Source organism: Natator depressus, chromosome 10 (assembly GCF_965152275.1).
Source record: "Natator depressus isolate rNatDep1 chromosome 10, rNatDep2.hap1, whole genome shotgun sequence".
Taxonomy (NCBI): domain Eukaryota; kingdom Metazoa; phylum Chordata; order Testudines; family Cheloniidae; genus Natator; species Natator depressus.
In genome coordinates, this window is record NC_134243.1 from 16,156,994 (window position 1) to 16,177,860 (window position 20,867).

At 40.1% G+C, this 20,867-nt stretch overlaps 1 protein-coding gene across 1 annotated transcript; it reads left to right on the forward strand.

Annotated features, from left to right (window-relative positions):
* The first annotated feature begins 137 nt into the window (after positions 1–137).
* CDR2 (cerebellar degeneration related protein 2) lies at positions 138–20,633 on the forward strand. Its single transcript, XM_074965307.1, has 5 exons — positions 138–482; positions 8,791–8,903; positions 15,914–16,062; positions 16,347–16,511; positions 17,993–20,633. The coding sequence occupies exons 1-5, from the start codon at positions 404–406 to the stop codon at positions 18,861–18,863; spliced, it is 1,377 nt and encodes a 458-aa protein (XP_074821408.1). The 5' UTR covers positions 138–403; the 3' UTR covers positions 18,864–20,633.
* Positions 20,634–20,867: the final 234 nt, after the last annotated feature.

The following is a 20,867-nucleotide window of genomic DNA, read 5'->3' on the forward strand; positions in this document are numbered from 1 at the left end:
TCAAACCCACTTCCCCCCCCCGCCCCCACTCCATTGGCTGAGTGGAGGCTTTCTGCACGTGATTGGTCGGCGTTCCGGTCGATCGCTGAGTGGCGGCATGCGATTGGTTATCCGCCGGGCAGGTCAGAGTGCCCGTTTTGAATAATCGTTCCCCTGGTGAGTAAGAAGGCGGTTGCTGATGCCACGTTGCTGCCGGCTGCGGTGTGGGCCCGGCCGGGAGAGGGGGGGGACTCGGCAAAATCCGGAAGCGCTCGGCAAAGTCCGGCCGCGGCTTTAAAGGAGCTGAGCGATCCCCGGCTCGCCCTGCGCCGCGGTTCGGTTAGCTGTGAGCGCGAGGAGCCTTCGGGCTGCCGCTACGCCGGCGCCACTGCCTCGCCCGCCCGCCCGCGCAGCCGGGGCCGCGATGCTGGCCGACAGCTTGGTGGAGGAGTTCGAGATCCGCGACGATGAGCCCTGGTACGATCAGCAGGACCTGCAGCAAGGTGAGCAGCCCGGCCGGGCTCCGCGTGGAGGATGCCCGTCGGACGGGGCTCGCCCCTCCGGGCGCAGGGCACCGGCTCCCGCTGACCAAGGCGCTGAAGGAGCCTTCTGTGGCGGCTGATGCTTCAGGGGTTGGCGCGGGGGAGACAGATAAGTCTCTGGGGGGGGTCCCTATGAGAGCGGGGGTGGGGGCAGGTAGGTCCCGCGGGGGGCTCTCTATGAGGTGGGTCGGAGACGGGGAATGATGTGGGGGAGAGGAGGGCAGAAGGGAAACGGGGACCGGGGGAGGGATGGGACAGAAAGCGGGGAGGAGGGGTGTGAGCGCGCGGGCGGGGGGGGCGGTGGCTGAGGGGACCGCGCCGCGGGAGAGGAGGAAAAGGGCGGGCGGGGGGCAGAGGACAGAAGGGTAGAGTTGGCCCCGAGAGGCTGGGGCTGGGAGAAGGGGAGGGGGCTCTCTTCGAGAGGGAGGAAATGGGAGACCGCTCCAGGCTGGGGGCGCACAGGAGGAGGGAGAGGGCTCTTCTCTAACAATTGAAGCTGCAGGGCGTTTGCCATCGTGCCGCGTCTTAGGGGTCCGGGGGGTTAACGGGAGGCTAACCAGGAATAGCAAAGTACCGTAGGGCGCAATGGTATCGTGCCACCTTCACAGTCATGGCTTCTGGACCGTGTGTGACTGGGTAGGAATACGGATTTCTGCAAAACAAACCCTGCATTTAAAGGGTGGCTTGTGCACCTGGTTTAAGGACTGGTTCTTCCCTTAATTTCGTTCGCTTTTTAGGGGTTAGTCTGTGTGCCACTCTCTGAAAAGCTGTACCTCTTACATAAAGCAGCTCGGTCAAGAGAGTGCTTTTGCTTTAGCTGCAGTGCTTGCTTAAAATAGAGCTAGTTGTAAATAATACTTAGGGGTTTCCACACCCTGTCTCCGCCTCCTGCCTACCTGTAATTAAAGGCCTTGCAATTGATTACATTGTAAATACTAGGAGAAGTCCTTGTGGTACCTTGGAGACTAACAACATTTATTTGGGCATAAGCTTTCTTGAGGTATAACCCACTCCATCAGAAAGTTTATGCCCAAATAAATTTGTTAGTCTCTAAAGTGCCACAAGGACTCCTTGTTTTTGCTGATGCAGACTAACAGGGCTACACCTCTGAAACCTGTCACATAGTAAATACTGGAACATCTTTATTATGTGTAGGTGGTCAGTTACTGCTCTTAGCTCCTCTTTACACACGTCCTGTTTACAACTTACTGTGAACATTCATTGAATAATTCCAATAGAAATTTGCTTATCTTAATAATATATATGTAGCTCTTATAGTGCTTTTTCATCAGTAGTTCTCTCTGTATTTTATAAAGCTGGTAAGTAGGCACTGAGGCACAGTAGTGGACTGACTGTATAGCATTATCAGTTTTCTTAACTTCTTGTAGGCATTAATTGGAACGAATGTAGAATAATTTTCTTTGGATTTAACAATGTTTAAAATTGGTATTTAGACTTATTTTTTAAAACCCTATGTACATTCTTAAATGACCAGCTCAGAACTGGAAGATTGAGAAAAGTGGCATACTCAAAACTAGATTTAATTAAAACTTGATTTCTCTAAGCTCTTCCTCATATAAACTCTTTGGGGTAGAGGCAGTCCTTTTGTTCTGTTTGTACAGTGCCGAGCACAGTGGGGTCCTGATCCATGCCTGGGGCTGATAGATTCTATTGCACTATAAAGAATAAAAGTAGGGGAGAAAAAATCACTGTTTTCATACTAAAGTCATGCAGCTAACAACAAAAATTCCATCTCTCTAAGGTCAGAATAAGTCTGGAATTTTGTATGTTTTTACTGACTTTGCTAACTGTTGAATAGCTATTTTTCAGTGCTTCATACTCAAAAACAATAGTTTTCTTGGATTGTAACTTTATATGATCACATAACCATAAATAGTTTGCTGTTGCCTAGAAAAACTGGTGAACCATCTAAAATTATTCTCTAATGATTTAGACCTTTTTTCCAATCCATTGTAAAGCTGTCACTATTCAAAGGTAAACATGGCTGTGTGAATCACCTAAGCTGCCTCATGAAGTGTACTGTGATTCGCTTCTGCCTTATAATGGTGTTCCTTTGGTCTGATCTGAATCTAGTTGAATCTTTTTTTTTAATTATTATTATTCCTTGTACCAAACTCTTGTTTTGTGCTGTGCTTCTAAGTTCCACCTCACAAGTTAGTGCATTTCAGTGATGGTTAAGGGATTCTCATATATCAAATAGACTTATATACAGATTCTCTTATTATAAAATGCCCTAAGTATAAGTGATTGTTAGCTGTGCCAAAAAAAGACAATAGTAAAAAAATCACAAAGCAGGAGGTAAACTTCCTGTAAAGGGATTTTTTCCCCATACTGCTTTTTTAAAATGTTCTATTGTCTGCAATACTGTTAGGAAGTTTGAAAATATTTCCCATCACTTTAAACTCTGGCAAATATTGACTTTTTGTCTATTGAGTAGAACTGAAGCTAAATGGTGGGGTTTTTTTATCTGCCAATGATTTTTATAGCACCCATTATGTCAAAAGATCTGTGCATTAGCATAATTTTAAAATAAGCACCACTCTAAGAATAATATTGGATGGCGCTGCCAAGAGAGATCAGGATGTTTTTGAGGATCCCTTAAAATTAACTAAAACCCCTAACTCCCTTAGCAGTTGAGTAGTTACATTTTAACTCTTAGGATTTGAAAATTCAAAGTAGGTCAAAGTTCAGACCAAAACTTTGATTGTGTTATGAACAATACACTCCAGAAACTTCCACTTTTAAAAATTGAGAATTTAATATCCAGTCAGACTTCTTGTTAAAGCATAATGTTGCTTGAAGTGAGTTTTCATGTTTGAAATATTCAAGAATGGGGAGGAGCAATTCCCTACTTTCGTAGGACTGCATTTTGTTGCAGTGTATTGACCTTCTGAAAAGGCTTCTCTCAAATAAGGAAAGTGATCATAATGCTGTTTTTCGAAAACTAGCAAAGGATTGAGTAGATTACAATCTGGAATGAAGGGTACAATATACATTCCATAGTGACCATTCTAAAGCTTGCTTAAAAGCAAGGATCTGGTGCTAAACCTGGACTGCTTAGTAGTCTCTTCTGTTGTTGAAAGTATCATTTTGCTGTACCAAGTTCTCGAATCCTCTTATGTAGAGTATTAAAACATTGAGGGGAGGGGGAAATCTTGACTTCGCCCCAATTATAGTAACAGTGTCAGCATGGTTTGTACTCAAGTGTAATTAAGTGAGAAATGTTTAATGTAATAGTAAGAACAGCTTCTAAGTCTCACTTTAGTGGAAATTCCAGATATAATTAAACACGATGAGCACCAGAGATAGCACTACCAAAATCTTACTCGCATTATTTTACCTAGAGACGAGTAACCCATAAAGTGACTGACTTTAATTTGCATTATTTAAGTAAGAACGGATGACTGTGGCTCACAATAACTTTAGCCTCATAGTGAAAAGTGACCTTCCCCACACATCTGTTGGGATTTCATTAACACATTGGCATAAATTTACAGTACCTGAGATCACAGCTAAGAAATTGAGTGCAGAGGGACAGCAGCTATATTGTACTGAACCTTTTAAAGACAGAATTTACATTTCTTTGTTTCCTTATTCATCTGGACATCTAAGTCCTATAGCTGATTATTTATTTTTCTTGATTATGTCAGACACACCTTGCACACACTTAATGAACTCTAATGAATTTGTCAGTCTCCAAGGTGCCACAAGTACTCCTGTTCTTTTTGCAGATACAGACTAACACTGCTGCTACTCTGAAACCTGTTACTTGGCTGAGTAGTCCTTTTACTGGCCAAACTCCCCTGGACGTCAGCATACTTAGTTTGCAGGATCAGCTGAGTAAATTAAAAAAGCTAATGCTCTTTATCCCATATGCTAATGGCACTGATTATTTTTTTTCTCCAAAGATGTTATACACCGGTAGCTCCCATTTATTTCACTGGGGTTTATGGGTGCTCAACATTGCCGAAAATTGTTTCATTAGAAAGTAGATCCTTTCTGCAGTGCTTAAAAATACACTGGAGTTTTAGTACAGACCAAAATCTCTCACTTCTTTGCCTGTATTTAAACAATGGGTTTGTTTTTTTAACACGTTTTCTTGGGCTTTTCCACCTGTTTTCCTGCCTATCATAAGAAAGCCAACAGATTCTCTGCGAAGAATGGTGAATATTTCCTACAAGAAAATATCAATGCTTCTGCGAATCTTGTGTCAAGCTAACAGAGTACTGTATGTTTAAATCTGCGGCATGTACTTAGGTGTTCCATATAGACAGGAATACTTGCATATCACTTTGTATGTTTGAAGTGCTCAGTAAATACTAAAAATATGTACTGACATACATGCATATGTAACTTCATGTTTATATGCATAGTTTAATTTCTTCTAACTGCACTTCTAGATACACTTTTTTTTTTGTAAAGTATGCTTAGAGCCATCTCTAAGGTGCCACACGTACTCCTTTTCTTTTTGCGAATACAGACTAACACGGCTGCTACTCTGAAACAAATCCAGGAGATAGGAGCCTAAATATCTTTGTGGATCTGGACCTAACTGCCACTGAAATTAATGAAAGTTAGGCACTAAATACCTTTGAGGATCTGGGACAAAATGTTTACCTTTGGGTGTTCTGAGTAATTCTAAGGGTTATACACATTCTTTGTTTAACAGAATCTTATTCTGTGTCTTATTTAAAGTATAGAGCCTTATGTAATGACAAAGTAAAAGCTGGAACACTGCATTATTTGAGGTAACAGAAAAAGTTGCTACAAATTGTTGAATGGCTTTAATGATTATATGGCTGCTGGATACCCAAGGCTAGTGTGTTTTGGTTTAGAATAGGGGTGGGCAAACTTTTTGGCCCGAGGGCCACATCTGGGTTGTGAAACTTTATGGAGGGCCAAGTAGGGAAAGCTGTGCCTTCCCAAACAGCCTGGATTCTGCCCCCCTCCCACTTCCCACCCCCCTCAGAACCACTGACCCATCCAACCCCCCTGCTCCTTGTCCCTTGCCCCTAACCGCCCCCCAGGATCCCACTCCCTATCCACCCCCCCCCCCCGCTCACTGTCCGCTGACTGCCCCGACCCCTATCCACACCCCCGGCCCCTGGGACCCCACCCCCTATCCAAGCCCCCTGCTCCCCGTCCCCTGACTGCCCCCCCCCCGAACCTCCACCCTGTCTAACCGCCCCCTGTCTGCCCCCTGAAACCCCCTGCCCCTTATCCAATCCCTCACCCCCTTACCACGCTGCTCAGAGTGGCAGGTGCTCGCAGCCACACTGCCGCCCTGCCTGGCAGGAGCGGCGGGCCAGAGCGCTGGCGTCGCGCTGAGGCTGCAGGGGAGGGGGGACAGCAGGGGAGGGGCCGGGGGCTAGCCTCCCCAGCCGGGAGCTCAGAGGCCGAGCAGGATGGTCCCACAGGCTGTTGTTTATCCACCTCTGGTTTAGAATTTGTAAAATAGGATTATATTTCTATACCATTTTACGGAGGATTATAGACTCACTGAAGTTAGACTGCAGGAATTACCCTGAAGAGAGACATGTGGAAAAATAAAAGGGGCTACTTCTGACTGCCAGTTTAAACTTTATCTTTGCCTCTGGTTAATCAAAATGAAAGTTTACACTTTCTGCCTCTGTAGGTTGCAAGGAAACATCAATCAAAATGTCTTAAATAAAGTTGGTAAGGATTGGGAAATTTGTAGAGAGCCCAGAAAATGAAGCTGTAGCTGGGTTTGCACTTCTTAACAAATGGACCCATGATCAGAATTATTCTTTCAACCCCTACAAGGTTAGAAGAGACAAAAGTTCTCCCTTTATTATGACCATTTTATAAAAAGTGCAGGGATATACCCACTACATGACACAAGTATTTTGTGCATTCTAGCACTTTGTATTCATAAACAAAATTAACTTAATATTGGCTTATATAACCTTTGGATGCGGTAAGAGAGACTTCTGTTTGCTGGGTAATGAGCCTTTTAGTTTGAGGAGATTAGCTGTAATTCTAAAATGACATAAGGAGTGTGATGCAAGAAGATTGCATTGATGTCACTATAGAATGACATACTAACCTTTAATCGCTGAACTATTTAGCAGTATATCACCAGAGAACAACTTTATTTCTGTTTTCTTATGTACATCAATTAATGCAGTGTTTATTTCCCCACTATTCAATTAAGTTATACGGTGTATTTTGATGTATACAATTTACATAAACTTGCTGGAGTATCAGAATCCCAGTACAATGTTTTGATGTCATGTCCTCTGGCACTGCTTTTCTACAACTAGCAGTTAACTTGCAAGATATGGGACTAACAACTACTATAGTACAGTGGAGTCTTGAGCCCTTGTCTACAGTAGAAAAAAAAGTTTAACTTGGATGATTAGCATGTATTAAACTTCTAAACATGGGCATGTTAGTGTGTATTTAATACATTTTTTTTCTCCTATTGTGGATGTGGCCTATGACTTACTGCTGTTAGTAGTCATTGGGTGTGGGGTTTACATTTACTTACTCTTACTGGTGCAGATCTTGCCCTTCTTTCTCATTGATCAGTGGCCTTTGTTTTAAGAATCAGATTGCAAGGAATTTTTTTTCTTTTTTACTTAGCAAAGTAGGAAACCTTTGAGAACAACTTGTACAAGTAAAGAATATATAATTCATGGATTATTTGATCTGCTAAAGCACTTTAATACCTCTCAGAACACCCTGTTGAAAGATTTCAAGTTTCTGTGCATATCTGTTTGGGAAGTTCTTTGGCTTATGCATCAGAATGTAGTGATAATTTGAATACGCTGTCTAAGCGAAGGCTGCCCAAATCAATTTTTGACAGGGTTCTACTCTATTACATCAACTAGATAGAGATAAGCTATCAAACTAAAATGAAACAAGATAAAAACAAGGGCATTTGAACTTCCAACCTAAAGAAATATTGGAGTTCATATTCCAGCCGATTATCTGTACTACTCGTATATATTATACACGCTTTTAAATCCTGGCAGAAAGAATTCTAAATTCTCCTTCGCTTGTCTTTCCTTGTATTCTGGCACTGTACCATTTATGATGATAGTTCCAAATATCTAAAAATTAACAAGATTGTATTGCCAGGTTGCATGTATATGGCAATCTGGTCGTGGTCCAAGTGATGTGGAAGAGGTGGAAAATTACAAACTTTGTATAAGGAATTGCAACATAACTATTGAATTCTGCACTTCTCTTTATATGAAATATAATACCATGTTTAGGGGGGTTAATACTCTAGCAGTAACCTAGATTAGTGATCTCCATTGTCACACAAAGTGTGAGATGCATGCAACATAAGGACTAATAATGTGCTACTTATTGCATATCATTCTTTCATAAGCTTGGAATTTACTAATCCATGCTATAGTTAAAGGAGGGCATCCAAATTTACCTGTAGTCCCTGTATATGTGTGGATTCCTTATTCTTTTTAAAAAACAACAACAAAAAACAACCAGCTATATTCATAGGAACTCTGGAGGTTGCTGAGGAGGATTAGGTTGAGTTTCAAATATCTTTGAGAACAAATAGCATTTAGAATCTTTTTGAGAAAAGGAAATTAACCATTGTCTGGTGCTGTTCATAAGTCAAGAGACACACAATACATATCCAAGCACATTATTTAACTTCCTATTTCATCAGAAAAAGTGTTTGAAAATCTTCAGCTGATTGTCTAATGGTGCTACATGGGCTGGGTTGCCTTTTGGGGTGGTTGGAGGAGTAAGAGGACATCAAATATTGTTCCAGCCTGGCCTAACCAGTACTTAACAGCCTTTTTACTTTTTGTTCCCCTCTCAAAACCCCGACTAACTTATTAGTGTGGGGTTAGCAGTTATAGCTAATTGACAGATCTAGGGTAAGAGCCACTTGGTGGTGCACTACTGGGCCTTGTGTTTATGCTGCTCTCTGCCTACCATGTTGGGGAGTATCATTCTCATCTGCGTAGGGACAAAGTGAATAGTTAGATGTAGATGAGGAACGACAGAAGGCAAAGAGCGATCAGGTGAGGAAAGTAAAACTAATGCGGTGGAGAGGAGACTAAAAATGATGATGGAGTGAATGGAAAATGGAGAATTAGCCTCAGTCCCAAAGAATGTGTATTGGAGCATAAAAGCTTGTACTTGGACACAGTTATAACCCTGAGAATTTAATTGAAATAACATAGTAATGGTCAGATTGCAGAAATTGGGTCTTAAAATTTACAGGCAGGTTATTTATTTATTTATTTAGATCTGCATCTTGCTGCTGAGCTTGGGAAGACATTATTGGATCGTAACACAGAACTGGAGGAATCTTTGCAGCAAATGTATGCAACCAATCAAGAGCAACTACAAGAAATAGAGGTAAATTTTAAGGCGTATGGGTGAGTTCTATTGCAGAGTTTGATAACCTTGTAGTGTGGACATTGAAATCATTTGGATACCATGAAACTTGATTTTGACTCCTTCAAAACTTCATCTTCCAAGAAGACACTCTGAATGCCTCTTGCAGTTAATTTTAGTTTGATTCTAGAATTTCTAAAGCTTGATAACATGCATAGACTCAGTTTCCTCTCAGTAGAATCTTTGGATCTTCACTAAATTTAACTTCTATAACTATAATGACAAGTGTTTGTATAAACTAGCGGTTTCAGAAATAGATACTGTTTAAAACAAGGGTTTCTCTATCTAAATACATGATGTGGGTGGATTACTTTTCTTAACAAATCCAGAAAATATATGTAGAAGAAATCTCTGTAGGTTTTTGAAAAGCCTGCATTATTTGAAATAGTATGACTAGCTGTTTCCACAAATATCTTCACACACAGAAAAATTGTAAGTTTAACAAATGGCATCAAGCCGTACATCAGTGGTCCCCAAAGTGGGGTGCGCAAGACCATGCGTGGGGGTGTGCAAGACCATCTGTGGGGGTGCGCAACAGGAGGAACGCTGCCGAAGGAGTGCTCCTGGACCTTTGATTCTTCGGCGGCATGCTGGCAGCAGTTTTTTTGTTTGTTTGAGGTTTTTTTGCTTCCTTTTTTTTGCTGGCCCTGGGGGCATGCGATTCAAAAAGTCTGGAGACCCCTGCCGTGCACACAAGGCGTCCTGTAATTACACTATAGAGAGCAGTGATATTTTTGCATGCTCTATATTTGATATTTTAGTCTGATCAACAAGTGTTAAAGTCAATTGCAAAGAACTTATTCTATTTACAGAGTTTTCAACATTTCAGTCATCCATTGATAGACACTTTAAACTTTTCAATTAATGAAATGAACTGTGACTGGTACTTAAGAAGAATTTACATAACTGAATAGCCCACATGATGCAAGTAGTATTAAAGCAGTAATCAATTTAAAGTAAAGTGTATATATCTGCCTGCAATTTAGAGAATGTTGAAATGATCTTTCAGTACAATAATGGCAGTCACTACAGCTTTAATCCAACATTTGTATTAGGTTGCATATGCAAGCAAATAATGCCATGGCATTTTAAATTCTAGGATGCTTGCAGGTTTCCCTTGTATGAATTTTCTTTTTTTAAAAAAAACAGCTAACTGGTGCACAGTATAGACAAAAAGTGCCCTCTTCTAAGGATACCTTTGTATTGCTGATCACTGACATACCTCCCACAGCTTACTTGACCTTTTTCCCCCCTATTAAATCATGGTAGATCTAGTCTCTCTATCCAGCTCATTCTGTAATATAAAGGACAACAAAAAAGCAAAACAATGCTGGAGTTAAAGCCACCAACCCAACAAACCCAACCTATCTGTATTTGTTTATTCAGAGACCTTGAAATGTCTCCCGAGTCCCATGAATCTAAATAGTTCACAAATAAGATTGATCCTTAGGGTCTGAAGTATGTAAACTCTTAGAGCAACTACAGAAACTTTAGGTCTCCCATCCTCCCACCATTTTCATTGCCCTTCCCTGCACCTTAATGTACATCAGAGTGGAACAGCTTCCATATGAGGAGAGATTAAAAAGACTGGAACTAGTCATTTTAGAAAAGAAATGACTAAGGGGGGATATGATAGAAGTCGATACAATTGTGAATGATGCAAAGAAAGTGTTGTGGTGTTTACCCCTTCACATAACACAAGAACTAGGGCAGTGATTCTCAAACTTATTTGATCATGCCCCCCTTCTTTTTGTCTGTAGTAGTTTATACCCTCTTCTCCCCCTCTACCTCTCAGCCACACAAGTACATATAGCCATATACGCAGCAGCGGTGCTTCACTTGAATCATTTTTTGCTTCTTTGTTTTTCATGGGTTTTTTTTTTTCTGCTGCATGAATGAGCCAACGATCCATTGTAATAAGAGCAAAAGCAAAACAGTGATTGTGGTCCACGCTTATAAATAAACATGCACATTGCATCGTAGCAAACAGATTAACATGCAGATGGCAACGACTTTGTATAATGCTAAGCAAGCTTAACAGATCTGTCAAAATGCACAGTGCCATCTAGAGTCAAATGCACAGTGCTATCTGATATGTCTGGAGGAATCAGCTTTACCAGTTACTCATTGCTGTGGGTAAAATGTGTGAAGTAAGTTTTTTTTTCCTGCCAAAAGATTCTCAACTCCCTCCTGAATACATTCCATGCCCCTGCAATTTGAGAACCTCTGAACTAGGGGATTACCCAATGAAATTAATAGGCAGCAGGTTTAAAAACAAAAAAAAAAAGGAGTACTTCTTCACAGAACACACAATTGACTTGTGGCAACAAGCATAACTGGGTTCAAAAAAGAATTAGACCTATCCTCCATGAGATTATCGGTCAATGGCTACTAGCTAAGATGGTCAGGATGCAATCCCATGCTCCAGGTGTCCCTAAACCTCCAGCTGCCAGAAGCTGGGACTAGATGATGGGGGATGGATCACTTGAAATTGCCCTGTTGCGTTCATTTCCTCTGAAGCATATGGCACTGGCCACTACCAGAGACTGGATACTGGTGGACCATTGGTCTAACCCTGTATATGGCCGTTCTTATGTCCATCACCTTGTAATGCACTCATTTTATGAAGAGATGGCAAGGAAATGCTATAAGCTTGCCAAATGAATAAACTGAAAGAATCTGTCCTACACACGTTACTTGAGAGTAGCTATCTAAAGAGACTTGTTGCGTCTGCTTTATTCGTGTAGATTTCCTGAGAGTTTATTTTAAAAAAAATACTAATTTAACCTGATCTTTATTACAGAAAGTTAGTGTTGCACATAATACAATTTGTGTATGTTTCATTTCAAAAGACAACTGCCTTCTTCACTCAGTGCACAATCAACCTGTGGAACTCCTTGCCTGAAGAGGTTGTATAGGCTAGGACTATAACAGGGTTTAAAAGAGAACTGGATAAATTCATGGAGGTTAAGTCCATTAATGGCTGTTAGCCAGGATGGGAAAGGAATGGTGCCCCTAGCCTCTGTTTGCCAGAGAGTGGAGATGGATGGCAGGAGAGAGATCACTTGATCATTACCTGTTAGGTGCATTCCCTCTGGGGCACCTGGCATTGGCCACTGTTGGTAGACAGGATGCTGGGCTGGATGGACCTTTGGTTTGACCCAGTATGGCCGTTTTTATGTTCTTGTCTTCGCTGCATAGGAAGAGCTAAGGGAACTGAAACATGTAGAACTGTTCATAATCCTTACTTTGAAGGTTAAAACTAAAGTTTTAAACGCTTGACATCATTAGGTATTTAGTCTCTGATCATTATATCTGACCTTTGCACTGACACGTATGCTAGTAACTAATCATGGTGGATGTAATAAATGCTGCAATGGCAGATTAAAACTACTGCCAGAAAAACTAACAGAGACTAATCTTGGCATCTCTTGTAAATCCAAATGTGGGGCGTTACAGCTCTCTTTTTCATAATGATCTAGTGGAGTGTAAACCTGCTTGGCAGTTTATCACTTGCAGCTACATATTAAGTTTTCCTATTTCCCTTGCAATCGATGTAAATGCTAGTGTGAATTTCTGAAATATCGGGAAAGCCACTATAAACTTTGATGTTTGCATTTGGGGTTTCTGCTCTCATCTCCTGCATATTTTCAAGTTACCCTGACATCAGGCATGCAAGGTGAGATGAAGTGTAGTTTCTTGAGAAAGGGAGGAATCTACTCTTTCTCCCCCATGTTGCTCTTGTTCCATTACACCTAAAGTATAGTCTGTCAGCATAGGCTGCTGTTCAGTGGGTTCTTTATTATGCATTAAAGCACCTAAATTCAGAACTCTAATCTTCATGTTTTATGCTCAGTCACCTTTCACTGTTGAAGAAACCATGAACGTTTCCAATTTCTTTGAGACTAGCAGACAGGGAAAGTTAATCTGAAATGGGTCACACTGAGATTCTGTTGGTTAATCCACATGCTATTCTTGTATGAATCCTGTGTCACGTGCCCGTGGGTTGCAAAAGGATCTAACCAACATCTATCAGATTGATCTTTTAGTAGTTTGTTTGTAGCAGTGCATAGCCCTAGATGAACTTGTAATCGCTTCTTAAATTACCTAAAATGTAAAGCCATCAACCTTCTAATGCTGTAAAAGATTAAGTAGAATATTAGAAGCTTTGATTACATAATTAGTAGGCCACTTACAAGAGTAATTGCTCCTAATCTAGAAATCTTTCAGACAATTTCAATGTGGATGACTTTGAACATTTAGCATCCAACTGTGTAAAATGTGGTTAAATTTAGAACCTAATACTTCAAGAAATATTCTATGTTCAACTTCTTTACGACAAACTAGTTCACAATAACGTGAACTTGACTTTAAACTTCTTCTAAAGATAATGAAGCAAATAACTAAGCAATCAATTTGCACACACTTATCACCTTATTTTCTAGGTAACATTCAACATGGATTTGGCAAGAATAAATCATGTCAAACCAACCTAATGGCTTTCTTTGACAGTGTAACAAGCCTAGTAGATAGGGGAAGCAGTAGATGGGGTATAACTTGATTTTAGTAAGGCTTTTGATACTGTGCCACATGACCGTCTCAAGCAAATTAGGCAAATACAACCTCGATGGAGCTACTTTAAGGTGGGAGCACCCCACTGGTTGGAAAACTGGTCCCAGAGAGTAGTTATCAGTGGTTCACAGTCAAAGTGAAATGACCTATCAAGTGGGGTCTCACAGAGATCAGTTCTGGGTCTGGTTCTATTCAGTATGACAGAGAGAGTACACTTATAATGTTTGTGGATGATACCATGCAGGAAGGGTTGTAAGTGCTTTGGAGAACAGGATTAAAATTCAAAATGATCTGGAGAAATGGTCTGGAGTAAATAAGATGAAATTCACTAAGGACAAATGCAAAATACTCCACTTAAGAAGGAACAATCAGTTGCACACATACAAAATAGGAAATGACTGCCTAGGATGGAGTACTGCTGAAAGGGATCTGGGGGTCATAGTGGATCACAAGCTAAATGAGTCCATGTAGCACTGTTGTGCAAAAAAAAAAATAAAAAAAAATCATCATCATTCTGGCATGTATTAGCCAGAGTGATGTAAGCAAGACCCAAGAAGTAATTCTTCCGCTCTGCTCTGATTAGGCCTTAACTGGAGTATTGGGTCCGGTTCTGGGTGCCACATTTCAGGAAAGATGTGGACAAATTGGAGGAAGTCCGGAGAAGAGCAACAAAAATGATTAAAGGTCTAAAAAACATGACCTATGAGGGAAGACTGAAAAAAATTGGTCTAGAGAAGACAACTGAGACAAGGCATCACGCTTTTCAAGTACATAAAAGGTTGTTACAAGGAGGAGGGAGAAAAAATTGTTTTTGTTAATCTCTGAGGATAGGACAAGAAGCAATGGGCTTAAATTGCAGCAAGGAAAAGAGACAGCTAAGGGGAGATATGATTGAAGTCTATAAAATCATGACCGGTGTAGAGAAAGTAGATAAGGAAGTGTTGTTTACTACTACTCATAACACAAGGACTAGGGGGACACCAAATGAAATTTATAGGCAGCAGGTTTAAAACAAATAAAAGGAAGAATTTCTTCACAACATGCACAGTCAACCTGTGGAACTCCTTGCCAGAGGATGTTGTGATGTCCAAGACCCTAGCAGGGTTTAAAAAAAGAAATACCTAAATTCATGGAGGATAGGTCCATTAATGGCGCTTAGCCAGGAATGGTGGCCCTAGCCTCTGTTTGCCAGAAGCTGGGAATGAGTGACAGGGGATGGATCACTTGCTGATTACCTCTTCTGCTCATTCCCTCTAGGGCACCTGGCACTGGCCACTGTTGGAAGACAGGATACTGGGCTAGATGGACCTTTCGTCTGACCCAGTAGGGCCATTCTTATGTAGGGGCAATTTAGGTTGGACATTAGGAAGAACTTCCTGTTGGGTAATTAGCACTGGAATAAATTGCCTAGGGAGATTGTGGAATCTCCATCACTGGAGATTTTTTAAGAGCAGGTTAGGCAAACACCTGTCAGGGATGGTCTAGATAGTACTTGGTCCTGCTGTGAGTGCAGAGGATTAGACTAAATGACCTCCTGAGGTCCCTTCTAGTCCTACAAGTCTGTGGTATTTCTGGTCCAGGAATGACTTAGTGCATATTTGTAAGCAGGGTACCTGGAACTTTGAAGTATTTGTGTGTAGTAAAATCCATATAGACATGTTCAGATGAGGGAAAGCCTAAGGTGTTTCTAATAGCAAGGGACTTAAGATGGCTTAGTACTCTTACATGGGAAATCTTTATCCTAGGCTTTCTAAAAGCAGTTTCATCACTACAAAATAAACAACCTGCTAAGTTTCTTGAATAAAGAGGATTACAGTGAGAACATTTCATACAGAATTAAAAAAGCAGACCTTTGATTGGGATTATATAAACTAGAATACCCCTTGTGGGTAATTAAAGTTTGTACTAATTTGTACTTCCTGATAAATAGTAACCCAAATATCAGTTTCCATTTTTAAGACTAAACTGAAATCAGTCTCCTTAAATTTAGGGCAGCTTCATACACTGAGAAATTTATTCTGATTTGATAGGGTTTGCCCATGCAAAGTAAAAACCCAGTGTTGCAGCTGGTACATTGCATAATTACAAACTGGAAGTTGTAATTTAAATCATCCTTATTCTAATTTAAGGAAACCACATGTAGCATGGTGCCTTGTTCTTTACCCTGAGATATAAAAGTGCTAATGGGCTCTCGTTTGTGGATAACACTCCAGAGCTATTTAAGGGTACAATGTCTTTCCACAGTTCTGCAATCAAAACTAATGTACATTGTATTATTCTTGACATTTATGGGAAACAAACTGAAAATCCTGATTTAAGAATTTAAAGTTAAAACTTACACTAAGTAGAATTAAACATTTTTAGCAGTGTAAAGATGGTAACTGCAAATTATTTTATAGTATCTTACAAAGCAAGTGGAGCTCTTACGTCAGATGAATGACCAGCATGCAAAGGTCTATGAACAGCTGGATGTTACAGCAAGAGAACTGGAAGATGCTAATCAAAAATTAGTTGCGGATAGTAGAGTGTCACAACAAAAGATATTAAGGTAACTAAAGTTTTGTGGAACAACTTTCTTTATACTGAAGAAGTGGAAAGGAATACTAGTCTGAATGTATTAGTTTATGCATTTTTGGGAGGCTTGTTATCCATTGTCTAATCACTGGGCTTTTGGGTTGAGTATGTGGTTTTGTTTCTCACTGGTAACTGTGGAGCAGTTTCCAGAGGAAGAAACACCAAAACTGAGCGGATAGTGACTGAGTTTATGCTATTGGTTATGCCCTTGACTTAACATGACTGGCTTTAACAGCTTTATATGTTCATGAATTTCAGCCTGACAGAGACTATTGAAAGTCTGCAAACCCATATAGATGACCTTCAGAGACAAGTGGAGGAATTGAAGAAATCTGGACGAGGCCATATGAACCATGAGAGATCTGAGCAGCCACGATCAGTGCACAGCTTCTCGTGTTTGAAGGAGCTGTATGACCTTCGCAAGTAAGACGCTAACTCAGTTATGTCATTTTATTTGTGCAAGCAGATTTTTTTAAAATCTTTCATCCACTTGTTTGCAGCAGAGCAGAGAAATCAGACGTACATTTCTAGAAAATCTGTCAGTGTCACTCCAGACAAATGAGTTTAAGACCAAAGCAGTCTTCACAAGCCTACTTTTTCCAGCTTGTCTATCACTTAATCATACAGAGAATGTTAGTGTAAACACTTTGTAGCCTTCCCTACTCTCTCTGCTACTTTTTCTGACAGTTCCCTAGAATGCTACCTCTGGGATTTCCTTCTGTTCTCTTCCTTATTCCCCAGGCAGAATAGTTGTCAACAGACATGGAATAAGACTAATTTGGAACAAATCATGCAAAATCAATAAAGCAAACATTGCACAGAAACTTAACATTCGAAGGGGCTGATTTTAGACTAGCAGAAGTCAGAGTTCAGGATTAAGAGGAGCAATTGAATCTTAAAACTTGATCTGCTAGACCTAGTTACTGCAATATATTCTCTGTTGGAGATAGTGCAATACTTAAGCATGATATGGGATAAAAAATGAAATTTAGCCTTGACCTCTTAACTTCTAAACTCTAGTGAGTTAACCTAGGCTACTAATATGGGTAACTTAAGAACAGAATAACATGAGTCAAGAGCTGATATAAAGCAGCATACTATATGTACCATGGTGCACAGTAAAACTGTCTTTTTTCAGTTATGTGCACTCATAAAATCTGCTATCTGGAGCTAAATATTGTAATTCCTAATCTACATTATGTTCAATTTAAAACAAGTATATCAAGCTATTACATTTTTAAGCTTTAATATTGACACTTCTATAGTGCGTACTAAAGAGGTGTTTTTTTTTTTTTAAATTAGAATTACAAAACATGCTTATATGAAACTTTATCAGATTTCTGACAGTGGATTTTATGACCATTCTGGGCATTAAGGTTTTATAGTGGAAATGCTGAGACTTTTAAACTACAGAATATGGGTATCTTATAGTTTGCAGATCCATTTCATTATGAGAATTGTACTAGTTAAAAAGGGGAAAAAACGTATTGGATCATCATGCAGTCTATCTTCTCCCAATACTAGGAATGTTCTGTAGAAAACTGTATCTTGTGGCCTCAAAGAAATACTCTAGAAAGTCTCAAGAATGCTGGTTACAGATCTGCTTGTATAGTAGGTTTTATATCTACAATTTGGTATTGCAATTAAGGAGCTGCCATACCACCTGAATTGGGAACCATGTATCACTGGGTACTGAATTTACTACAGCCCTGTAGAAAAGCAGTCTGTTTGATTATTGACGCATTGTAACTTTGTACAAATAGATACTTTAAATTACCAAGCTGGTTCAGTTTGGAAACCAGTTTTCTTCAACAGGGAGTTTTAAATTAAATCTCTGTATTATTCAGAAGAGGCAGCCTAAAAGTCATAGGAAATCTAAGCTCTGACGCTTTTTGTTTCTGCAGGTATTTTGTTTACGATCATATTTTTGCAGAAAAAATTACTTCAATGGATAGTCAGCTGAGTCCCATAGAAGAAGAAAATGAGAACTTAAAAAAGGCATTGACTGTATTAGAAGCCCAACTTAATCTGGAAAAGGAGAAGAGAGTGACAATGGAAGAGGAATATCAACTTATGGTAAAGGAGAACTGTGACCTTGAACAGAGGCTGGTTGATAAAGACTTATACCAGGCTCGGGCAGAAGAGCTTGAATTGGAAGTGGCTGAAATGCGGCAGATGTTTCAGTCTGAAAACACATTTGTCAACAGCATGGAGAATCTGGTTCCAGAATCATTTTTTATTTCATTTAAAGAGTCTTTAGAAAGGGAAATGAGTCAAAGCCCTTCAGAGGATGCATCCTTGACTATCCCCCAGCTTGATAAAAGGGCCCTAAAAAGAAGTAGCAGTGAGACCTTCCTAAGCAGTGCTGCAGGTGGAGACCTTCTAAAGGGCCATGAAGAAACCTGTATTAGAAGAGCTGAAGCTGTGAAGCAGCGAGGCATCTCCTTGCTTAATGAAGTGGATGCTCAGTATAATGCTCTGAAGGTTAAGTACGAGGAACTTCTGAAGAAGTGTCAAATGGATGAAGATTCTTTGAAACATAAGGCTGTACAAACATCAAAACTGTGTTCCAAAGACTCTAGTGTGGGGAACATCCAGTCTGACCGTTCAGCTACTGATCAAGAGTATGGAAATGTTGAACTCACTGGCTCACCCACAAATACTATACCTGAATATAAAGCTCTCTTTAAGGAAATTTTTAGTTGTATCAGAAAAACAAAGCAAGAAATAGATGAACATAGAACAAAATATAAGCGTCTCTCTTCTCAGCCCTAACACTTGTTTGTATTAACTATGCTGTTGACCTGTTTTCCCACTGAAAAGTTCTTTATTAGCCCAGAAGGGAAACATTAAGGGTCCCTCTGGTGTTTGTACATATCTTGCAGTCATGTGTACACTCCCTTCAACTTGAATGTATGTTCACTTTACCTGTAAATATGTATGATACGGTCAACCCATTAGTCTGTTGTATTCTCTGTGCATGCAATGACCCCTACCACACAGTAGAAGTTATTGTTCAGTGGTAGTTGTTGGCAGTCTTAAAAGTAGAAAAATTGGCTTAAGTTTTGCATACTGAGTTTGTCCTCTCCACAGCAGCAACTGACAATCTAGCTCACTATGCCCAGTGTGCTACAGAAGCTGTAGACCTAAGGAGAAATGATTGTATTATACTTTTTCCATTGTGAGAAATTTGGAGTAAATTTTTTCCTTACTTCACAAATGAAAAAGGTTATGTTCAGTCTTAGCCTTATGGCTATTTTTGTTTACTAAAATACCACCTGTGGGAAACCTCTGCTTCAGACTCAAATTAGTAGTAATCAGTCTAAACGGATGTGCCCTGACAGAGATATGGGGGAACTGGCACAGCAGCCTGTATTAGGTTTAATTTAAGCCAGTACCAAGTTTTCATATGCAGTAAACGCTTTCCCCTTAGCATAAATGTCTTGGATTAGGTGTAAAGGTATGAATATTTGAGATAGTTCAATGTTTTAAGGCAAGATACTGTGAACTATGTATATTGTCTCTGATGTACTGTTCCTTATTAGTATGCCTAAAAGTGCATTTTTGTCATGTGATAAGATGGAACATTACAAGTTGTGGTAGTTTTGCCATGAAGGAATGGCTTCCTTTAATCTATAAAGCCTCCTACTCCAAGTGTTTAAGGAGACTGGACAAGGAAGTTTATCGGATGATGATGTTCATCGCTTTACACCATTTTAGCTCAAGCTTGTGTAGACCTATTTAATAGCAGCAGTAAAAACAAAACAAAAACCACCCCAAAACCTCTTTAAGAACCAGAATACAACATGTAAGAGATGGCATCAAGATATAGTTAAATCCTCTTTGCTCCTTCCTTCTTTCCATCCCTCCTTCCCAATAAAATAAAGATTGCAAGACCAACTTCAACTAATGAAAATGCAGAATATGAATGAACATTGCATCAAATGGGAGGAGGAAAGGCAGGACATGGTAAAGGCTGAGAAACCAAGAAGAAATGGAAGCCAGATAACCAGCACTAAAAGGTGATCTGATAATTTTACAAGAGTAGGAATGCAGCTTAACTCTTTAAAGTGTTGACTGTTAGTCAGTGTTGCTATAGATAAATGTCTACTTGTTGTCTAGATAAACTGTTGGCATATGATGATAAAAGAAACTTTACAGCTGTAGTTAAGTTGCTGCTGCTATTATAAAGTCTTGTCTGCCTCCTACAATGTAAGTTAGTCTCCAGTTATTTTATACTTGTCCTTCAGTAAGACAGTATTCCGTTTTATAGGTTGGACACTTACACTGTAAGCAGTTGTGTACTGAAATAAACACCTATTTAAAAAAAATAAATTCTAAATTATGAATACTTTTCTGAAAGGCAAATAAATCCCTGCAGCTGAAGTTAGTGGGTCTGTGCTGCTGATTTTGTCCAAATGTGTGAAACCACCACCAATGCAAAGAAGGGGTTCTTAAAGTCATTGTGGATGGCATCTTCATTTATATAGATTCACTTCCCCCTCTCAGCAGGGATTTCACAGACTTGCTGGCCTATACCACCCTTGCTTAGATGAAAAAACTAATTAGGGAAATAAAGACTTAAGAGGGGTGTGTCTAGGTGGGAGGGGAGTAACTACTCTCACCTTTCTTCTCCTCCTCTCCCCTCCCTCCCCCCCCCCCCCCCCATTCCACAATCCCCTCTAGGTGAGAAAGTTGCTTCCCTGTACTGTTGGGGATGGCTGTCTGTTGCAGTTCCTGTTTCGCGACTCATTATGTAGCAAGGGCAACTACTGCAGG

Excerpts from the sequence above, each read along its gene's own strand:
- CDR2 (XM_074965307.1), top strand. The coding sequence starts at position 404 with ATGCTGGCCGACAGCTTGGTGGAGGAGTTCGAGATCCGCGACGATGAG. Across the intron at positions 8,904-15,913 it reads AGCAACTACAAGAAATAGAG|TATCTTACAAAGCAAGTGGA; the intron begins GTAAATTTTAAG and ends ATTATTTTATAG. Across the intron at positions 16,063-16,346 it reads TCACAACAAAAGATATTAAG|CCTGACAGAGACTATTGAAA; the intron begins GTAACTAAAGTT and ends CATGAATTTCAG.